Raw genomic sequence first — 22192 nt, forward strand, 5'->3', positions numbered from 1 at the left:
CAGTTTTAACTTTTGGGAGCGCTTGTTTATCTTCCGCAGTGCTGTGCAGGAAATACAGAGGAAGTGAGAAGGATGCTTCCTTTTGGAAAGAAACTAAAAAAAACCCAAAACTACAGACGCCAGTAGTGAGCGTTATTACTTTAGTTTAATTTTGCCTGCATTTACAGCTGAGGTTATTATTCATGCGATTTAGCTGAGAAACCCACAGAGGCTGAAAATGCTGGCTAAAGTTGAGTATATCTAATGTTGTCCCTTTCTCTGTAACATGATTTGCATACATGGGCAAAAAGTGTTCACACTGAACAATTACTCCTTTGTAAGCTACTAGAAGGAAATGTTGACTAATTAGGAAAACAGTGTAAAAATATTTGTTTTATTTCCTTACTTTGTTACAGATAACAGCTTTTTATTTTTAAGCTAAATTTTGAGTAGAACTACACTAAACTAAGTTAGATTTTATATTCTTGAATAAATAAAGAGTAAAATGCGTGCAGTAGAGATGTAAATGTGAGCAGGGAAAGGGACTGTGCCCTTATAAAGTATGTGAATCGTCTTCATGAGCTAATGTTGTCTGCAGTTTTCAAACCCCGCCCAGCCGCCACGTCAAAGACTTAGCCAGGAGTCCATAAACGAGCGCACCCCGTGGTCACACTGACAGACTGTCGGTGAGATAAACAAAGAGCCGGCGACTTTCCTGGACAACAGTTGACGCTCCTCAAGCTTCTCGGCAACATGGAAACTGGTAGGTTGAATGTCACTGTGTCCCCTCTCAGTGTTTGTGGCTGCCTGGATGAGTGGAGCTTGCATTTGGTTGCAGGAGAATGACAGCTGACCGAGCTAACCCGTTAGCATTCACTGCGTTAGCATGCCAGCCTGCTAGCACGACTTTATGCCGTCCATCCCTCTGTGAGCTAGGTTGACAGTTCACCCCCCGACGGGTTATGGGGTTGTCAGCACGGTGCCAACATCACAATCTTAAATACATTAATCTTGCTCCTCTGCTCAGGCGTTAGGAACTCTTTCCAGGAACGGGATTTATTAGCCAGAGAGTAGCTAGCTCGTCTTGGAAATGCCACAGTGACTCTTTAAAGTCGTGGCCATTCATGGAAGTGAGAGTTCTGTTTGGGGAACCCTGCTTTTTTACCAGAAAAGAGAATAGTTTCATTTATTTTTCAGTAGATCTCAATAACCACCCCCAATCAGCCGAGGAATACTCCCTACTTTGTTTTACAACTCTTTTTATGCTCATGGGCAAAGGTTGACTTTTGAACTTGAACCTAAGGTCTGTGTTAGCCAGCTGCCCTGATTTACACAGCAACATTTAACAATAAAAAATACGTTGAAATTAAACAAATTAAAAACATTAAGAATTTCAATATTGTCTTTTTTTTTTATTGTGAAGCTGACAGCAACAATGACCACCTCCTAAGCCTGTTTCCTTTTTTTAAAAGTCTGTATTCCAGCTCTATGGAGCAGTGATAATAAAGTGCTTGGCTAATGTAAAGCCAGCTGTAAGAGCACTGGTGTGTAAATTTGCAAGTCACCCTGGCTGCCTATGCTTGGCCCCTTTCCATAGAAAGCCACCCTGATCTCTGTCCTCACCATTCATGCACTCAGTTGTTGGCTAAAAGCCTGGCCAACTAACTTTGTTTGGGCTGAGTCTTTCCCGTTTCTTCACACACAGGTGCACACACTCCTATCAGATATCTATTTAAATAAGATGCTGGCTTTTACTATTACATGCTGACCCTTTGACACATGTCCTCCTCATCTATCCATACTGATCAGTGTCATAACTTTTAGCTGTTGTGGCTTAAGGAAAACCGTGTTGCGCTGACACATGACTGAGGCCGCACTCCCAGAATACTCTTTGCCTTAGGCTGGCTTCTACATTTTTTTTTCTCCCATTTTTCTTTTTTTGATAACGCAGCAGCTAATGAGATTTGACACTGTCCTAATCTGCAATGGTCAGTGCATTTGAGCTTTGTGTTGATGGAAAATAACAGAATGCAGCTGAGCAAGAGATTTGAACTCGAGGCAGCATGCATGACTAGGCAATGTCCCTCTCAATGTTTAATTGCTCTATGCTGTTATTTGACGGAATAAAACACACACACACACACTAGTGCCAGTTTGATTCTGTATGTGTGCACACGCACACCCCTTCTTACCCACATCCAGTGGGACTGGACGGGCTTTCCAGTGCATTCCTCTCACAGATGGAGCCAGATGAGTGATCCCAGCAGCCAGCTCTGACCAGCCCTCAGCTCCCTGGGGCAACTTGTAGTAGTGCTACTACAAAGCTTTCTTCATTTTAGTCCTCTTTTGCTGGTACTGCCTCTCCATGTACCCAGAATATTCTTTATTCTTTATCAGAGGGCTAATCTTAATCGTATAGGGTACCTTTTATAGATTTCAATGTAACCTCTGTGTGGACTGTGGAAAAAAGAAGTGAAGCACCAGGCGGTTATGTTCAATAAAGCATATGGTCTTAGTTTATGACTATCGATCTGGTATTAGAGGCATCTTTCTGACATCTGAGTGCATGAGTACTCAAAAGATAGCTCTTAAGTGGGAAGTGTGCATGTTTAAACCGCACAGTTGAGTCATGGGAATTGGAGCGGTAGGAAATTCCACTTTTGGATGCAGACAATCTGTCTGAATGTCTAGCCATATTAGCTTTTCTATAATGTGCTAACTTTAGTTGTCCTCCCTCTCCATCCCTTCCTATTTTTTTCCTCTTCCCCATCACACTCCCTGTTTCCCACTTCTTGTTCCTAAAGGTTTGAGTCAAGAGAAGGTAGCAACCTTTGTTAAGCGGATGCGGTCTGAGCCGCGTTATCTGCTGGCCCAGAATGTGTCAACCTGCATCGACCCGTTGGAGGTTTGTCTTCACCGGCAGACTGTACAGGATACTGTGCACATCTTCCAGCACTCTATCCCCACAGAGGGCAAGCCCATCACCAACCAGAAAAACTCAGGTAGGACATGATGTAATACAGTTGCATACACATGTACTCTGCACAAGATGCATGTTTAAAGTGTTTGTATTAGCAGGGCTGAATGGCTTGGGTAAGGTGTTCCTGAAATGCCATGTTTCAGGGGGGACTGGCCATCGCCCAAAAGGATTCAAGTTTCCAGCCACGTGCCCTTCACAGTGCCAGGTCGATGCCAAAAGTGATTTTTGAAATTAGGGTTGTTCAGAAATCAGTTTTGATTTATATCATTAAGGAACTCATTAGCCTGGAAAGCTTTAGAGTGTTTGCTGAAGAACCCCGTCCTCATAGCAAAAAATGGCGGGAGTTATGAGGTGCTAACTACGGCACCCCTGTGCCACCCATGTGCCATTTATCCAAAACTAGTCAATGATCAGCCAGGGGCCGCCTGATGCTTTATGCTCTTCTTTATGTGTCGGGGTGCCACTTATTGTCTGTTTCATTTAGAAATCATTCCCATTTTTAGTTTTCATTGTCATCTTTGAATCCGCCGCCAGTCATAGATGCTCAAAATGTTTACACCTTGTTTGATGGTGATAAATAAACTTCTATGTGCAAAATATTTAGCAGTAACTTAAAACAGTTTGTTTTATGTGTTTATTTTTAATATCAAGAACGACGTGGATCATTTCTACATTTGCATTTGGGTGTATTATTCTGTACCTGTCAGTCAACCCAAACAGCTGCTTAATAGAGCAGGGCGATATGGCCAAAAATATTTATCACGATATATATTTGAAAATTTGCAATAACGATATAACTGACGATATAATTGATGCGAGACAAAATACAACTCCACAACATTACTAGCGCAAAAAGACAACCTTCCATTTATTTTCACTTAAACAAGAAGCTGGTTTTTATGTACATTAAAGCTTTATAAAAATTTAACAGTGCAAATGCAAATTCCTTGCTGAAAGTTTAACCAAAAGGCATTTCCAGTAGAAATGGGCTGACATATCCTGAGCATAACCATGTATAATATCCACTGAAGTTAAAAAGAGGTGCTTTGCAACATTAAACTGCAGTGTGCAGTACGCATTTTTCGGACGGGATTGATTATAAGGCACATTAAGCGAAACAAAGCAGTCAGATAAATCAAACTTTATTAAACTCATTCTTCTTGCTTCCTCCACTTCTGTACCATTGATTCATTAATGTTGAATTCTCTGGCAGCTGCTCTATTCCCATGTTGTTGCAGTATATTAATGACTAACCTCGTATTGTGGATGGATTATCTCAGTTGTTCTCCTGACTGAAGATTGGTCCTTTTACAGCATCCTGCCATGCGATTGCATTTGTCTCTAACCATGAGGAACCTTAACGTTAACTTTTATAAGTGGAAAAGTGTTAGTGTTCGTCCTCCAGCTTCACTGTTTATGTTATGCTAACATAGCTGTGTCGCTAGCGATCACGTAGCACATCATTATATACCAGCTAGCCCAACTTCAGTAACCCTACAAACGTCACTGCTGTTTAGTTTCCTGTCTTCATTTATGTTGGAAGTGATAGCAGAGCTGTACGTTTGATTTTTTTCAGAAATCTCTCAGTCAGAACATGCTATATCATGCTTAGGTAACTAGCGAAACTAGCGAGCTAACTTCCGCTAGCTTGCTGCTAACTTCTAACTCCGTTAAATGTAATACATTTTGTTTTCATGGATGCCTGGAAGTTAAACTTCATAGTTACACCTGGTAAAGCAGCAATGCTGATCGTTTTATTAAAGATGAAAGAATTTAGACAGTTTTTAACTCTCAGTGCAGCGTTCGTTTGACCTGAAGAGGGGGGTTTAGGACCCAGATTACTCCCAGATTTAAGAGCATCTTAGTCCGACAAATACGACAATAACGACGGCCGCTTGCATGTTCTGCAAAAAAAAATGTGCTTTGTCGTGTATCTGACGGACAAACACCAAACCAGTTCCACATCACTGAAGTTGTACCATTTTTACAAACCAATTCTGGTTCATCTGTTTCACTCAACAATCGGCCATGTGCGTATGAAAACAAAGGCACTGCGCATGCGCGTTTTACTTATATTCTATCGCGATATTTCATTTTCCTATCATTGTCTAACATTATACCGGTATTACCGTGAACGGTATAATATGGCCCAGCCCTACTGCTTAACACACTGAATTTAGTAATGTTGTATATTTGTCCTCACAGCAACATTTTACAGTTCAAACCGTTGACAGTTGGCGCACACCGGTTAGTGATGTCATTTCTGAAGCAAATAACACTTTATTTTTCCTAACATATAATTTGATTGCAGTTGTACATGACAAACGATGAATAGACATGGCTGGATATTTGATTAATTATTGCCAGGAGTGGGAATCACAGTCTTAACTCAAGATATGACAGTAATACGTAGCCGATGATAATAATAATGCTATGATTACACAGTGATTCTGTAATAGTCAAAACATTACAGCTGATTCTTTACGGTATCGGTGTATTGTGACACAATTATCTGTGATATTTACTCAGATAAAAAACAGATTTTCTATGGCAACCTCTAAAGGGGGCAGATGAAAGAAGAGGGTTTGACCTGTCGTTTAGCTGGACTGGAAGCAGCATTACTTTTTATTTCCTTATATTGTCAGAGGGAGTGTGTAATGTGGAATATATACTGTATATTAATCATTGCTGTGGTTTCTCTGCATGTATGTAAAGTACGCCACACTCCCTCTCTCAGAGCTTCTGTCATAATTTATAGTTTTTGCATGAAATGTAAAATTTGCATTGTGTTTACATATTTTTCTCACTGAAATAACAAGTTTATTTTCCCCTTTTTAGCATGTTTCACTTGCACAGTTTGGCATTAACCTCTGGTGGGTCAGCTGACACATCTTTGGGTTGGCTTGTTCTACTATGTGGATTTCAGCACCTCACAGCCTTCATGAGAGATCCAGCTGGAATGACTCATGTGTTGGTGGGGATGGTGTGGGCTACCAAAGTTAGTCTTGCCTCAAAAATAGATTAAATAAGAAAGAAATTAAAGCCACATTAAAAGAGAAGGCTGCTGTTTAGAAACGGATGAAGCCGTGTATCAGCCCCTGTTGACAGCCATTGCTGCCCTTTAATTTCAGCATTCAGCAAATTGAAAACCTTAAATTTCCACCCAATTATTAATTAATGAACCACCCAATCGGTCTCAGCTGCAGAAATCCTGGTCCACTACAGCCCTGTTATTCATTGAAGGGAAGGGATCTAATTAAACAAGCGATCCTAGTCTTTCAGGGTTTTTGTGATACTTGTTATCATCACAAGCGCACAAGGATGGCTTTATATTGCTGTTTGCGCATTAAGCCTTTACTAACCTGCATATTTCTAAATCTGTTTTCTCTTAATCACTAGGGAGATGTTGGATCTTCTCGTGCCTCAACGTCATGCGACTGCCCTTCATGAAAAAGTTTAACATAGAAGAGTTTGAGTTTAGTCAGTCCTATCTATTTTTCTGGGACAAGGTAAGACACACAGTAACACCACATATTGGTTATGGTTGTGGGCTTTTTCACTCCTTTACTATTATTATTATTTTGGTACATTTCGGTGATGTAACATTCTGGTAAATGGATGGTTTTTGTTGTTTTGGAGTTGGGACACTGCGTGTGCATGCATGTGCCACTGGTGTGGTGTTATTATGCTGCACCTTTTCTACTATACAGTCATTGTCCCACCTAAAACCCCCTTTTGTGCGTTGTTGTCAGTGCTCCACCCGGACCAACGTCACGGTGACTCCTTGTTGATTTTTTTTTTTTTTAAATGCCGTCATCGCTCTCTTTTAAACTGTGTGTATTTTTAGCAGGCCCATCATAAACACACCCCTTCTTTGTGGCAGGTGCCAGATATGGGAGCTTCAGCTACTGTGGTATTAGTAGTAAACAAAGAAACAGTAAAACTCTCCTTAAGTTATCAGCTATTGCATTAGATTTTTAACTAATTTCAATAAAGTCTTAAATGAAAACTAATTTTAACAAATTACAGTTGATGACAGTAGCTCTTTAAATATGTAATAAGTCTAATGATAGCTGAACGATGCCTCTCTGGTACCTTTTTTTTTCTTCTTCTTTGGTTTTGTTTCAAGTCTCATGTGGTCGACTGTCTACTTTGACAGTCTCTGTTTTTGTTGTTATCTCTCAGATCGAGCGTTGTTACTACTTCCTTCAAGCCTGTGTGGAGACGGCACAGAGGAAGGAGCCAGTGGATGGACGCCTGGTCCAGTTTCTTCTCTCCAATCCAACAAATGATGGAGGGCAGTGGGACATGCTGGTCAATCTCATTGGTTAGTTCTTATCATTGCACAGTGGTTCATGTTAAGTTCATTGAATAACCTGTTCAATGAACTTAACATTGAATAGGTTAAAAATAATATATTAATTTTAATATATAAAATTAACTAGAATAGTGATCCCCAGTTAATTTCATACTGGAAAGTGAGCTTCATTGGATTTAAAATCTCTGGCCTGTTATTGTCTTAAAAATAATATTATTTTTATTATTTAATTAAGTTTTTTAATGTTGTGCTGTCTACAGAGAAGTATGGCGTCATTCCAAAGAAATGCTTCCCAGAGTCACACAGCTCAGAGGCCTCACGCAGAATGAATGACATCCTCAATCATAAGGTACTTTTGCACACTTCCTTCAGTTCAAAGCAAACGGAGCTCACATATGTGTCCAGCTAGAAGTCTCATAATGCCAATGAGCCCATCCTGACTGTTTACCTCATGATGTGTTGCAGCTGAGAGAATACTGCCTAAGACTGAGGAACATGGTGGCCAGCGATGCCAGTAAAGGCGAACTGTCTGAAGCTATGGACAGCATGATAGAGGAGGTGAGACTAAAATCGCTTGTGCAGTTTCTTTGTTTGCTTGTGTTTTTCTCAGAGCACTGCAAACTTTTATAGGATCACAGTTTGTGCTTGAACGAAGGAACTTCTGAATAAACGTGGGACCTCTAGAGCCAGGCAACTGCTCTAGAGGTCCCACGTTTATTCAGAAGTTCCTTCGTTCCTCAAAGTGTGCTACTTCCCAAAAATTCAGGAACTCTAAGGGCTGAGTTCACCTGGCTGAATGCCCAGGCTCTTTGCTAGGTGGCAGCGTCATATACCCTCTCAGCTACCCCAATACCTCCAAAAATAATTTTTCAGGTAAAAATAAAAAATACAAATGGTTAACCAATAGAAGAGTGTGTGAAAAGCCATTGTGAGTTCTCAGGTACATTTTACTGACGAGTTGTGTGTAAGCTCCGGTTCCAGTCTACAGCTCTAATTTTTTCTTTTCACTCAGTGTTATTTCTTCTTATTAATTGATCAAGCTTCATTCATCAGCAGATTTAAAGACATGGGTTTGAGGGGGTTCTCATCTTTAGTTGATCAGAGTTGTGACAGGTGGACAGATTTGATGGCTGCAGCAGTGGAAATAAAAGCAGAAGGGTGTAAAAGAGAGCAGAAGTTGGTAGTTCTGTTGTAGTTTTAGAAACGGGAAGTAAGACCTGCAGAGACACAGAAGTGTCGAAAGCGAATGGAAAATGTGCAGCTCTTGTAACATTGTTCCACTTTTACCAGAAGAGGGAGCTGTCAAATAATACATAACTGAGATGCTCAGAGCAGGCTATATGTATTCAGTGTGTCTATGAACAATTATTGTTAGATTAAACATTACCTGGTGATGTGTTCAATTTCTATATGAAGTTGTCAGCAACTTTTAATTTATTACAAAGCAATAGTTCCAGTTTGTGACATCTAGTATGTAGGTATCAAAATTTCCCAAGTCCAATAAGAGAATTTGAGATTTTTAAATTCCAATGATAAATAATTGGTTTTATAGAAATGCATTTATAATATCCCAGCGCTATAGTTAAACATCAGTGCACGTTGCAGAGACATGCATTTGCAGACAAGGTAAAGGGAGAACACAATACTCTGTCAGCGGTCCCCAACCCCCGGGCCTCGGACCGGTACCGGTCCGTGAGTCGTTTGGTACCGGGCCGCGAGAGTTGAGGCTCAGGTGTGAAATGTATGGTTTTTAATCGGTTTTCAGCGTTATTTTGTTATCGTTTTTATCGTTAACTCGGTTTTCCTGGGTCTTTTCACGTGTGTTATGAATAAATCTTCTAATTTTACTAATTTTATTTTGTTGTATTTATCCGCGACACTTTAAAGGCCGGTTCGTGAAAATATTGTCGGGCATAAACCGGTCCGTGGCGCCAAAAAGGTTGGGGACCGCTGCTGTATGTTTAAAAAAAGTAAACAAAAACAAATGCATTTCTGTTGGCTCCAGGCTCATAACACTGACAACATCTTGTTTATAAATGATTAAGGAAAGGTTTCCTTTAAATAGAACCAGACAAATGTTGGCATTTGTCTGCCGATGCATGATGACTTTTGTTTTTCTTACAGTGCTCATTCACATTTGACTTTTTGTAAAGGCAGTAAATGCATCTTGGGCCTTTTTTTTTTTTTTTTTTTTTTTTTTCCTCTCTAATGTGCAGACAGTGTTTTGACCTACATTTTGTGTTTGTGTCCATTCACCTGCACACTACCTCTCATGTGACAAAGTTGCTGATAGTGATCTTGTTTATGGAACAGTCCGACGTCTAATGCTGGACAGTGATGCTGGTTTACCTCAAAGAGACAATACAATAAAAGGTGTGCAGGCACATGTAAACAAACACATGCAACACGTCATGAGCATAACACGTGTTTAAGGGGGACTACATGTGGTACACAGTGTGCTTGCGTGTGTGCTTTCTGAACACTGGGCAAGTTGCACTATGTAGGTGTGAAGCTTTATTCACGGCTCTTGTGTATGTGGGTGGGTCAATCGATCAATCAGTCAAGCTTCCGTTGAGACAATTGGGTTCGGTTAAGCAGCTTTTGTTGTCAGCTGTTAGGTCGTTTTGTGCTGCTGGCTGTTTGCTTGTTTAAACAGTCGCTCGTGGATGCCCAGCCATCAACACAAAGACATGTACATCCACCAACACATGCTGTGCAAGAGTAAAGATGGAGGACCGGGTGGGAGGACAGAGGTTTGTCAGCATGTTTGTATGTACACCTGGAAGTGTTTTGTTTTGTGAGGCACCGCACTCATTTCTTTTTATTTATTTTTTACAAAATGGAACCAAATTATTCTGATCGCAGTTCATAATGGGATGCTCCCAGCAAATGCAATAAGGGAATAAATGTTAAATTTCTTTAAACTTTTATTCTGTGAATGGGGTTATACCATAGTTTCTGTATTTGATCATAAGTCTTCTCCATGGTTTGCTGAGATTAGTAATGAGTTTTGCTTTCACCATCATAACAGACATTTGTTTGGATGGTTTACTTGAAGTGTTGAGGTGTCTTTTTATTTATTTATTGCTTATCAGACGAAATTGTATAATGATTCTTATATCTATCCATCCATCCACGTGTCCAGTTCATTGATTATGTTTAAACGATTAGTCAACTAATAACTTTTAACGTCATTGGGTCAGCACATGGGTTAGCACTCGCAGAAAGAAGGTCCTGGGTTCGTATCCGCCACCTGGCTGAGGCCTTTCTGTATGTAGGTATGAGGGCATGTTGTCCATGGGTTCTCTCAGAGTACTCTGGCTTGTCCTACAGTCCATTCACCATTAGCCCTGGGACAGATTGGCACCCTGTCAAGGGTCTACCCTGCCTCTGCCTCGTGACAGCTGGGATTGGCCTCATCCCCATGTTGCTGTAGCTTTAACAACATTCCTAAATAGTAACTCTGTAAATTAGGATCAAGATGTCAAACCTTCAATGACAGACATTTTACCAGAGGCTTTGCAGCCAGTTCACAATACCACCATCCAAGCCAATAGTGAGCCCAAGTTCATGCAGGACAGGCAGGCTTTAAGAAACCTGTGTTTAAGATTAAAAATTCACTGTTTATTTCATCTCGTTTAGAACCAAAACAGTGTTTGTGGACACAAGAACCCTGTGTACCTCCAGACTTCTGTCTGAAAACACAGTGTTACTGCTGCATGTTCATGTGGATTTACATCCATGTGTGCACACGTGTTTCTCAGGATTAAAGTGCCAGTCCTACTTGGGTGCATGTGGAAGTGATGCTGTCCACCCGCCAAACGTGGCAGCTGCGCTTGTGCCCTGGTCTTCATCACCAAGCCCCACACACAGTCCCGTGACAGAAACCCTGGGTCGCTGCTTCTGCTTCCACTTACTGTACCTGGGGTGTGCTTGATTTGAATGAATCTCTTTGCGTGTGAAGAATCAAGTCTTGTGTGTGCGTGTTAACACTGCTCAGGCACATTGACTCAAACCACATAACATTTATTTAAGAACCTTGGCAAAAGAGCCTTAACCCACTTCATAATGCACCTGCAGAAACGGCGTTCAAATCACCACTGTGCGCTGACAGTTTGTCGTTATTGCTGCTAGGATTCCTGTGTCCATACATGCGTTGTTGAGGCAGCCTTCTTCTTTCATGCTCTCTCAGATGTGCATCGGGGTTTCTCTTCTGTCACTTGTGTGGACAAGTAGACAGTACAAAGGCACAATCACTGGAAACTATACATGCACATGCAGCACTTCACACACATGAAACATACACAGATGGTATTCCTCACGCCACCACCGTACCCTTTCCATGCTCCATTGCGTCATGGAATCAGAAACACCATGTGCGGCTCTGCTCTTGGCTCTGAATACAGAGAGAGATTCTTAAGACAAGTCTAATTTACGAGACAGCCATCAACTCGCAGAGGAACCCTCTTACCACAGCTCACACACCCTGCGCTGCAGGCTGTTGGCTCAGTTGATTTGTTGTTCGATGTGGGTGGGTTCCTACATATGTCTTTGTTACCGGCTGCAGTCGTTGCAGCCTCAGAATAGCCACTTTAGAGTTGTCCACCCACATTTCTTGAATTTTTTTTTTTCATGCACAATTGCAGGAATTTAACAATGCCCACATGTGTTGCATGTTTACAAAACATGGAAGTTTAATCAAAACCTCACTCATTTTTATCCAAACTGTTTGCATGGTGTCATTTGCTTACACTCACAAGTCCAGCTTCTAGACAATGGTTATAAATTTATGTCAGAGTAACAACGAGGTGCATGGTTTTCCTCAATTCGGCAAATTGTGCCAATCCAAGAACATTTTCAACCATCAAATGTATGTTTTAACCCTTTACTCCATAAAGATGACTTTTGACGCCCTCCTCTGTATTGTTAACGAAGAGATTTGACACTTGGATGTAAATGTATATCCATAAAGACATGGTTTCTATTCAATGACCATTAGAATAGGGATACGGATTAGCACCAGTAAAGCTGATCACTCTCACTAATTTCTGATGCACACTCATTCATTTTGTTCTGAAAGCAGGCCTGATATGACAGAAACCGCTCAGTTTGTTTTTAAAGCAGAAACAAGGATTGCAAGTTAAATCTGTTGCTATAGCATGTTACAAATGTGGAAGTATTGACGGCTAAATTAATTTTTTGTGGTTTTTGTACCAACTTTTGTGAATTATTCTTAAACTGCAATGATATTAAATGTGTAAATTGCTTTTTAATCACTTCTTTCAGCTTTTGTGTACGTTTTACTAATTCGAGCCAACTCGGGCCAGTGTCTTCAACACTGGAGCGCAGATGCTATCAAGCATTAGCCAGGGTTAGCCCCAATAGCGTGCATTCGGCTCATTGTTTGTACCAAGACATGCAAACTCACTATGTCACAGAATGGAGACAGACCTGAGGTGGGTCTTCCGCTACAGACTGAGCTGAAAAGAAAGCCGCATGTTGACAAACTCCATCATAATCACTTACAACAGCTGGTTCCTGAAACCTGTTAACAGTTCAGATGTTTAGAATATTAAGATATGAATGACATGGCTGTTGAAGTTAGAATCTAAACACGGATGGAGCCCTGCAGATTTTTATGAACAACGCATGTTGGGTTTAGGAAAGAATCGAGGGGCTTTGGCTCGGATCATTGTAAACTGTCTCAAAATAGGAATTTACAAATCTTTAGACAGTTTAACTCACTGAAGTGGTTTCTGAGAGTCAAATTAGAAAAAGCTTGCAACTTGGAGTTGTGGAAATTAATTTCAAACCTACTCTGACATTATCAAATCAGACACATTACATTGAGATGTGAAAGAGAGAGCCCAATATTTTGCAAACTTGCTATTCTGTATCCCCCCCACCTGTCCCTCTTTCCCCATCACTCGTGCATGTCAGTCACTGAGGCAGCAGGTGTTTCTATATTGATCCTGTTCTCATGTCATTGTCGCTGTTTATTCTCTTGACTAAGGTCTCCTCTCCTCACAGTCGCTTTACTTACATTGCCAGGTCCGATGAGAATGTACAAGGCTGGTGTTAAGGGCGACACTTGCTGTATGTGTCAGGGCATCAGAAAGAAGAAAACTGTAAAGCAAGTGGAAATGTTTCAATTTGTCAGGAGAGATTAAATGCAGGAACCGGAGGAAAAGGGAGTAGAGCCCGACGGGTGTTTTTTAAGACCTAGCGAGTGGATGGACACCCTGGTGTGTCCTCCTGCCCACAGAGCAGTCTAAATAAAGTGGCTGAATTGGGTAGTTCGGAGGTGTGGGGAGCTTAAGCAGATGCTTTTGTTGACTCAGCGCAAGTGTGTATTTTTGTGTGTGTCTGTATTTTTGTGACTTTACACATTTCTGTAACAAAGAGGGGATTGGTTTGTTTGTTTAAGACTGGCCTGAATTTATGCCTTTTTTCCACTATGTGACCATTTCTGGAGTGGGGCTCCTACATTCTACTTTATATAATGGGATATTTAAAATGTGTGTAAAGGTCAGGAAAGCGCTGCCACAGGAGCTAGGTTTCCTTTAGTCCTTTAACACACACACTGAAGCGATACATTGCCAAGGCAATGTGTCACTGTCTAGTGGCCCTCTTTTTATCTGCGGCGAATAATGGTCTCGATACAATGATTAATTTCTCAGTCCCGTATTAATCATATTTCATAGGAAAAGTATGTGCTCAGTCTTGGGAAAAGAACAGAGGATGGGAGTATTGAAAAGCTTAAGGGGGAAATTCCAGAGATAGCTATATCAGGGGTTAGGAGGGCCAGATTGACAGACGGCCCAGTCCAAACAACCTGATTTAGCCCACAAGAACTCACTCTGAACTTCTGCACTGAAGGAAGACGCACATGGCGGAAGGGCAAAGGGGTGTGTGTGCTGCAAATGGAAAAGAATGGAAGCGCAGCAGTGGGAAAATGCAGGGATAATTGGAAGAGGTCTTGGTACTCATCAAGGGTATGCAGGGATGGACAACAGATGTTTGCAAATTAGGAATATTGAATATACAGGCTCAAGTGAAAGCGGTGGCTCCCTCCGTCTCTGTAGTTGAGGTGAATTGGTAGGAATCTCTGCTTGCCTTATTAAAATGTAGAGTTTGCTGAAATGTGCCATGTTTGCTTTAAACTGTCTACAAATGCTAAATAGACTTTAAAGCCAAACCTTTATCTAAACTGTCTTTGTGCTGTGCAGGTTTTCCGAGTGGCCAGTGTTTGTCTAGGCAGCCCTCCTGAGACCATCTGTTGGGAGTACAGGGACAAGGATAAGAACTTCAATCGCATGGGACCGCTCACTCCTCAGGAGTTCTACAGGAAGCATGTGAAACCCCTATACAACATTCAGGACAAAGTAAGTGACCCCCTTGGACACCACAGATGGAGAGCCTGTAGATTTCTGTGGTCTTTGTGTAGCTGTAGAAACTCTGATCTTGTGTGGTTATTTCCTCTATCCCCAGGTCTGCCTTGTAAATGACCCTCGACCCCAGAATCCTTATGGAAAGCTGTACAGTGTCGAGTTCTTGGGTAACATGGTTGGTGGTCGCAGCACTCTGTACAACAACCAGCCCATCCAGCTACTGAAAAAAGCTGCAGCTGAGTCCATAAAGGATGGAGAGGTACGTTGGCACAAGTGGGCACAACTCCAGGCACAGATGTGTGCACAACTGTGATTATTGTTTTGGGTTTTTTTTTCTTTCCACCCATCTTAGGCTGTGTGGTTCGGTTGTGACGTTGGGAAACATTTCCACAGCAAGCTGGGCATTAATGACATGAATGTGTGAGTATAACTGAAGGATGTCCAGTGTACAGTATATGAACAAATCTCCAACAAGTGTTGAAGTAGGGATTTATCTTAAGATAAACTTTGGCATACCAAACAAAGAAACTGGATTTTTCTCCCTTCTCTTACACTTAAGGATTAGAGGAACAGCGGGAAAATCTGTTTTGTTCACTTGACTGTGGTAAAGGTATCTTTAAAAAGCCTTAACAACAAAGGGAACTATTTTTATCTGTGCCACATCTTCATTTGACTGGACCAGACAACATCTGCCTTTTTGAGGTGTCCGTCTCCCCACGCAGGAAAAGTGCCCATCTTTGCCCTTCGGGTGCAGCAGCAGCAGCATCTGTGTCTGAGTTCCTGGCGCCAGGCTTAAATTTGCCCGCTGAACCAAACCAGCATGGTGCCGAATGTCTGGTTTCATCTCCACTGAAGCTCATCTTTCACACAGATCTCTTCTTGTAACAGTAAATTATAACTGGAATGAGGCTGAGGCTTAATGTGGCCTCATTTCTAGACAGACATGCTCAAAGTGGAAATGAAACAGCGGGCTGCCTTTTTAGATGCAAAATCCCAGCTTATGAAGGCAGCGTGTTTTGTGGCTTTTTATGGTCATTACATCTCTTCCCACTGTTCCTGTCAGAAACAGATTTTATTATTGTTAAAACATGACAAATCACAAATGCAGTAAACCATTTCTTGTCATAAGTGTGTAGAGGAGCTGGAGTTATCACATGATTTTGTGCATTTCATACAGGTTCAACCATGAGCTTGTGTTTGGGGTTTCAGTGAAGAACCTTTCAAAGGCAGAGAGACTGATATATGGCGACTCTCTCATGACCCATGCAATGATTCTCACCGCTGTCACAGACAAGGTACACTCACACAATCATGCAGTACAGGTATGTGACTGTTTGGTACACTCGTGTGTACATGCAGTACTTATACAAACTGTCCAGCGAGAACACACACACTCAGAATTTCCCAAGGTTTATTGTATGAAAGTCTTGCCGTGTGTTTACGCTGCTTTAATCCGCTGCAGTTTTTTTTTGTAGTGCTGTCAATTCCCCCCTTTTTAAGTAACCCCAGCTGTCAGGACACTTTCTTTCCTCTTGTCTCACTGTTATCTCCCATTGTCTCTTGTTCTCCTTCTGTCTCTCAGGATGGAAAAGAAGGCTATGAAAAGTGGAGGGTGGAAAACTCCTGGGGTGACGACCGTGGCAACAAAGGTAACACGAAACCCTCTTGCTGCAGAGCAGAAGCCTGATTTCTTTGATGTGACGCTGATTGTCAGATGTCAGCCTCTGGTCGGGTGATTAAACTGTCATCTTCCTGTTTGTGTTCCTTAAATTAAAAACAGGGTCTTGAACTTGTAATTGGTTATGTTCCTCTTCACCACAACAGAAACGCAGGGGGCCTTTATTTAAAAAAAATAAAAATAATAAGAGTTATGAAATTTACAGATCTTAAGTTTGACACAGATTATGCATGCTTATTCAAAAAAGGAATTTCTGCTATTGGCTTCTGTCTCATAATTGTGTGCAAATATCTGCACTTCTGCAGGGCAGGTTATAGCAGAGGAAATAAGGAATGTTAGATAAAGCAACACAGCTCACAGGCAACAGTTTAATCTTTCTCTTTGGACTCGAGTCAGGAATGTCAGGCCCTTTGTTGGTCAGCGCTGAATATTTAGGGGCCAAACTATCAGCTAAAGCTAGCTTGACTGTATGTGTGCTTCTCAGGCACAGCTATCAAAAATAGTAATTTCCCAAACATAGGAAATTTCTCATTATTGTCTCAGTATCTACTAATATTAAGTAACGCATAAAATACAGAATTTGACTCGCCAAATGTGGAGAACAGTCTCCTTGGACAGACTTACTATGCTCAAACATCCAGCAGGCTGACTTATCTGTCAGATAATTTTTTTTTTACATAAATCTCCAAACACCAGCATAATTTTAATGCATTTTAATATACAGTGCCATGTATAACTAATGTCCATTAGTCTTAGGGGGGCTGTGACCTATCCCAGCTGTCGTAGGGTGAGAGGCAGGGTACACCCTGGACAGGTTGCCAGTCTGTTGCAGGGATACCAGATAGACACAGACTACGTCCACAGTAGCCCGGACAGATTTGAAAACGGCCCGCATCCACACTAGCACATGACTAAAATGCGTTAGAAAGTCTCCGTGGGCCAATTTAGTTACCAGTTAACATAACGCCACTAACTGCATGTCTTTGCACTGTGTGAGGAAGCCAGAGTGCCCATGCAAAACATGGGGAGAACATGCAAACTCCACACAGAAAGACGCTGGCCTAGTGGTGGAATTGAACTCAGGACTTTCTTGCTGTGAGGCAACAGTGCTGAATACAGGCCCAGCAGTTAGGCATCCAATTGGAAATGGGATGAAATATCCATACCAGCACATGTGATTATAAAGCACATTTTAATGTGCTTTATAAAGTTATTAGAGCTAAAGGTAAACGTTAAAAATAGCTTCTATGCATCTCTCTAAGGTCTGAAATGTTTCAAAGTGTGTTTTGGTCCTCAGCTGTTGACATGGAGACCTTTTGATTGTCTAACACACCAGAAGCGTACAAAGAATTTCAACTTTTGAACCACGGTTTATTTTTTAGTGGTCTAGTTGTTTTTTGTTTTATTTTTAAACCACATATTAGATTTAATTTTGATAACCTGAGTCAGTCATGGAAAACTGTAGGGTGTCTGTCATTAAGTAGGTTTGGCTTCCTTTATGCAACAGCCCTCCCAACACAACAGGTCCTCCACACCACTGCCCCAGATGACTGTTGCTATGCCCACTATTTTATTTATTTATTTTCCTAATCTTCCTCTGATCTTCTCTGCCTTACCGCCCTGTTACTGAGCTTAGGCTTCCACTCCAAATGATGGGAGAGTATTTAAGGTCAGTGGTGGATCGTCTCATGACACACACACACACAGACATACAGTACAAGATGTACACATAACGAGACGCACACTTACTCTCAATATTTGCTTGAACCCACAAACCTTAGTGACTGTTGAGAAAACATGTGAAAACCCCTCAGTCAAATGAAGTGTTTTTCATGCATATCTTATTCCATAAACACCAGCAGATGAGGGGAGGCCAGGGCCCCCAGCCCCTCCACAGCCAAATTAATAAAGTTTTTCTTGTGAAAAGAAAAGTCTGAGAAGTGGAGTTCACTGGGTAATCTGGAGGCTATGTTTGTTTGACAAAAGCTGAGGGGAGAAAAGAAGGGAAGTAGATGTGGAGGCAATTTGGGGAAAATGACAAAGAACTGAAGAAATTAAAGAATAGTGAACAAAAGAAGGAAGCCAAGAAAGAAAGTGCTCGTAAGATTTATAAGACTTGATGTCTCCCTTTAGTCTTTTAATATTTCTTCTAACCATAAAAGGATCTCTCAGGAGAGTTTTAACTTTCCGTTTCCTCCATCTTTAATCCTTCAAACAGACGTTGTTATGACTCTGCTCACTTTACAACTCGAACTTTTTACACCGTTTAAGAGTAATATTTTGTCTCAATTGCTGAGAGTTTAATATGGGTTTAAGGATTCTGTAGATTTGTTATTTTCACCCAAACGGTTATCTGCTCTTTCGTCCTGTAAAGGAAACTAACATTTTAAATTTATAAAACTGCTTTTTACACTATGAAAGAGCCCAAGTGTTTAAATAAATAAACAAATAAATATAATTTTAATATCCATTGATCCATTTATTCTTTTCCACTTGATCATTAATTTATGCTGCAAACCTACAGAAGCTGAAATGACCTTGTTGAGTCTACACAAGTGGCTGACTCCACTGCACACATTTATACTCGTGCACTGCTCTGCAATTTCACCACCAAAGTTTCTCTCTTTTGAGTCGACCCATAGAAATATGCATTGGAAGAAATGACAGTTCTGAATGGTCGGTCATTGCAGGCTGTGCCGTCGTGGCTTGTATGGCTACAAGTAATATGGGTACAGCTGCAGTGTGATTACTCAGGTGGTGAACTCGTGATGGTCAGAAAGTCGAGTGTAGAAGGCTGTACATTTGTGACCCTCAAGTAGGTTTTTCTACAGCAGCTATTTTAAGTGTTGTAAATGTCATTGGCAGACGTTCACATCATTATTAATCTAATAAGTAACAAGTGTTTACCCACTGTGTCAGGTTAAAAAGTTGTAAATGTTCAAAAATGTGGCAGCTAGCAGGACAAAATGCAGCATTAGTCATGCTGATAAGGAAAACGGCTAGCTGTTTTGTTTGGTTTTTAAAAAATAAACCATGAAATGAAAGCGAATACACGGTGTATATAGTGTTAGTCATGCTTTTAGGCATTTTGCAGTTTATTTCAGTAGTTAGATTTTGCAAAATGGGATAAAAATGGCTATTTTCAAATGTCTAAATCATTGTCACATCACCTTTTCTCTTTTGCAATATGGATTAAAATCACAGATCCTCTGGGCCAGATTGCGTACTTCAGAATAGCTGAATAGGTGGCTCGCTTACACTATACCCATCTGGTCTGAGACAGGACACTCAGCCTATCCCAAAAAACAAATAACACCCAACATTCACACACACACTATGCCACCCAACACGCGGGTTCCAGGAAGCTCACATCAATACACACATGGTTACTGCAGTGAGAACCAGGCAGTATGCCATGTGAGATCTGCGTACTTGGAAGAACACGGATACACAGCACACACGCCACCCCGATACATTGTTTTGAACTGTGGTTACCCTGACGTCTTTGATAAGTCAACTTGACAGTTGGAGGGATGCTCAATTCCGAACACACGAGAAAGGGTGGGGGGGAAGGAAAAAAGGAAGAGCTGGAGCAAAAAGGTGGTATGAGGAAGGGGGGGGAAAGAAAAGTAAATGAACTTTGAGTTCAGTGTTTCCAGTTCTAATCCAGCTTCCCATATGGGCCAGTTCAGCGCTAGGTCTGAGCTGCTCTGGTTTCACCGAGCTTCTAGCCTCTTTTATTTATGCGGAAGACGCACACAGACATCTTTGATTTTAATTAATCGTTTCAGTATGGGGCTAGATTCTCATCCAGAAAGTGATCAGGTTATTCCAGCATCCTTTCAGTGTAAGCTCAAGGTAAACTCACAGGAATCTGAACTCATTCATGTTGACCTTGTACGGCTGCACACAGGGACACAGGGAGAGGGAAGCAGACATTGTTTGGTTTTATCAGGGTGTGCATGCAGAGCTGATAGCTAAAGTGCAGAATGCATGCCGTACTGAAGGGTGGGATAGTGTGAACTATAACGGGCGGGGGTCCTTCGTGTCTGCAAAAAGCTCTTTTGCCTGTTGAACAATAGTTTAAAACTAAAGAGCACTTAGCAGGATTTCAAACATGCATGCATCAACAAAGTGTGCTGGACCATTCTGTTGAATTCTTCTTCCTCTCTACTCCTCCCCTTGCAATGAAAGAAGCATAACCGCATTATCGCTAGATTAATAAAATAAGCTTTGTATGAGTCTGTGTAGTGCTGTCTACCTGTGAGAATTATTTGGAAATAAGTGGACCCCCGAAAAAGCTAGTATTTGAAGAATTTTACAGCAGCTACTTTATACTAAAACATTTGGTGTGTTCCCATATTCATAAAAATCTTTTTAAAGTCTATATCAGATTGTGATATTGGCACAAGAGGTGTTGATAAATAATGCTAACTGGCCTCATTTCCTGAGTTCTGCTAAACAATTTCCATTATCATGCAAGTTTTCCATTTCAATGAGAGAGTAGGCTTCTTATCCAGCTTGGTCTGGGTGTAGCTGCTGCTGCTATTGACAGATGTTGGGAGCTGGATGAACGTGCCATTGTAAAGCTTTCTGATGTGTTCAGCCGGCGCCTTTGGTGCTAAACACAAGAGCTGAAGGAACATTCTACCACGCACGAGTTGGCCTATTATTTTTATGATATTCCTTCATGGAAAAAAAACATTTTTCATTGTTTGTGTTTTGGCCGAATTCTTCATTTTCTATTAAATCGATATACTGAAAGATAAATGTTTCAACATGGGACTGGACTCAGGAGGACTGAAGATTCTGGACGGCAAAATTGTTAATTTAACTGTGGAAATGATCTCATCATCAAATGTATAAGAGACGATAGACAATAATGGGAAGCAGTTGTACATCTTTGTTTTTTTAAAGCATAAAAATCTAGATTTCAAAGAAAACTGATTCTAAAGAATTGCATAGCATCTTAATAACGATGACCAAAATCGATAGGCCTCACTTCTGTATTTAAAAACCTAGACGGGATTCATGCCAGTGATCAAAATCAGTCCTGAGATGTGTTTTCATGCTTGTGTTGAGATACTTTGGTTTTCTAAAATACATTATGTGTGTGGGTTTTTGTTTGTTTGTTTGTTTGTTTGTTTGTTGCTTTTCAGACACCTGTTTCTACCACAAAATATGCAAACCTTCTAGTGAATTTCAAACCTGAAGTTTGGGTGCTGTGACTCTTGTTGTCTGGTTTCACAGACAATTTTGCCAGTTTAAACAGTTAAAGCCTTTTTCTATGTGAAAATTGTTTAGGTCTAGGGTTTAACTTTACCTATTATATTGATCTAATTCTTGACCAGAACCTGACGGACATTTGTTCCTTGTTTTGGTAATTTATTGAAAAGAGTCAGTCTTTTGCTGAGTACTTGAATCACAAGGAGAATCCAAGCAGCTGACCTGATGTCTTCTTGTCTCCCTCTGTCTCTGTAGGTTACCTGATAATGACGGATGACTGGTTCTCTGAGTATGTTTACGAGGTGGTGGTAGACAAGAGGTTCCTGACCGATGATGTCCTGGAAGTGATGCAACAGGATCCCATCGTACTTCCTGCCTGGGACCCGATGGGATCCCTGGCATAGCTAAGAGAAATCTAGGTTTTAGCCCCACCCTCTGGTCAATTTGACTCCGCCCTATTCCTCAGCTGCTTTTACCTCTCCAACATTTCCCCAACACCTCCTTCTAAAACGGCCTGTACTTCTAGAAAAAATAATAAAGATTTTGTTTTCTTTTTTACCAGACTGCCTTTGTCTTTTGTCTATTTTTTCTTTCTTTCTCAGACTGCTGGAGGTTTATTC

At 41.0% G+C, this 22192-nt stretch overlaps 1 protein-coding gene across 1 annotated transcript; it reads left to right on the forward strand.

Annotated features, from left to right (window-relative positions):
• The first annotated feature begins 114 nt into the window (after positions 1 to 114).
• Positions 115 to 22135, forward strand: blmh (bleomycin hydrolase). Its single transcript, XM_082503797.1, has 13 exons — positions 115 to 229; positions 578 to 742; positions 2784 to 2981; positions 6359 to 6468; positions 7145 to 7286; positions 7538 to 7626; positions 7743 to 7835; positions 14507 to 14662; positions 14769 to 14927; positions 15021 to 15088; positions 15846 to 15963; positions 16251 to 16317; positions 21828 to 22135. The coding sequence occupies exons 2-13, from the start codon at positions 733 to 735 to the stop codon at positions 21974 to 21976; spliced, it is 1359 nt and encodes a 452-aa protein (XP_082359923.1). The 5' UTR covers positions 115 to 229; positions 578 to 732; the 3' UTR covers positions 21977 to 22135.
• The last annotated feature ends 57 nt before the right edge of the window (positions 22136 to 22192 follow it).

The sequence above is a fragment of the Aulonocara stuartgranti genome (genome assembly GCF_965226115.1).
Source record: "Aulonocara stuartgranti genome assembly, chromosome: 14".
Classification (NCBI taxonomy): domain Eukaryota; kingdom Metazoa; phylum Chordata; class Actinopteri; order Cichliformes; family Cichlidae; genus Aulonocara; species Aulonocara stuartgranti.

Excerpts from the sequence above, each read along its gene's own strand:
- blmh (XM_082503797.1), top strand. Across the intron at positions 14,663-14,768 it reads TATACAACATTCAGGACAAA|GTCTGCCTTGTAAATGACCC; the intron begins GTAAGTGACCCC and ends CTCTATCCCCAG. Across the intron at positions 15,089-15,845 it reads GGCATTAATGACATGAATGT|GTTCAACCATGAGCTTGTGT; the intron begins GTGAGTATAACT and ends CATTTCATACAG.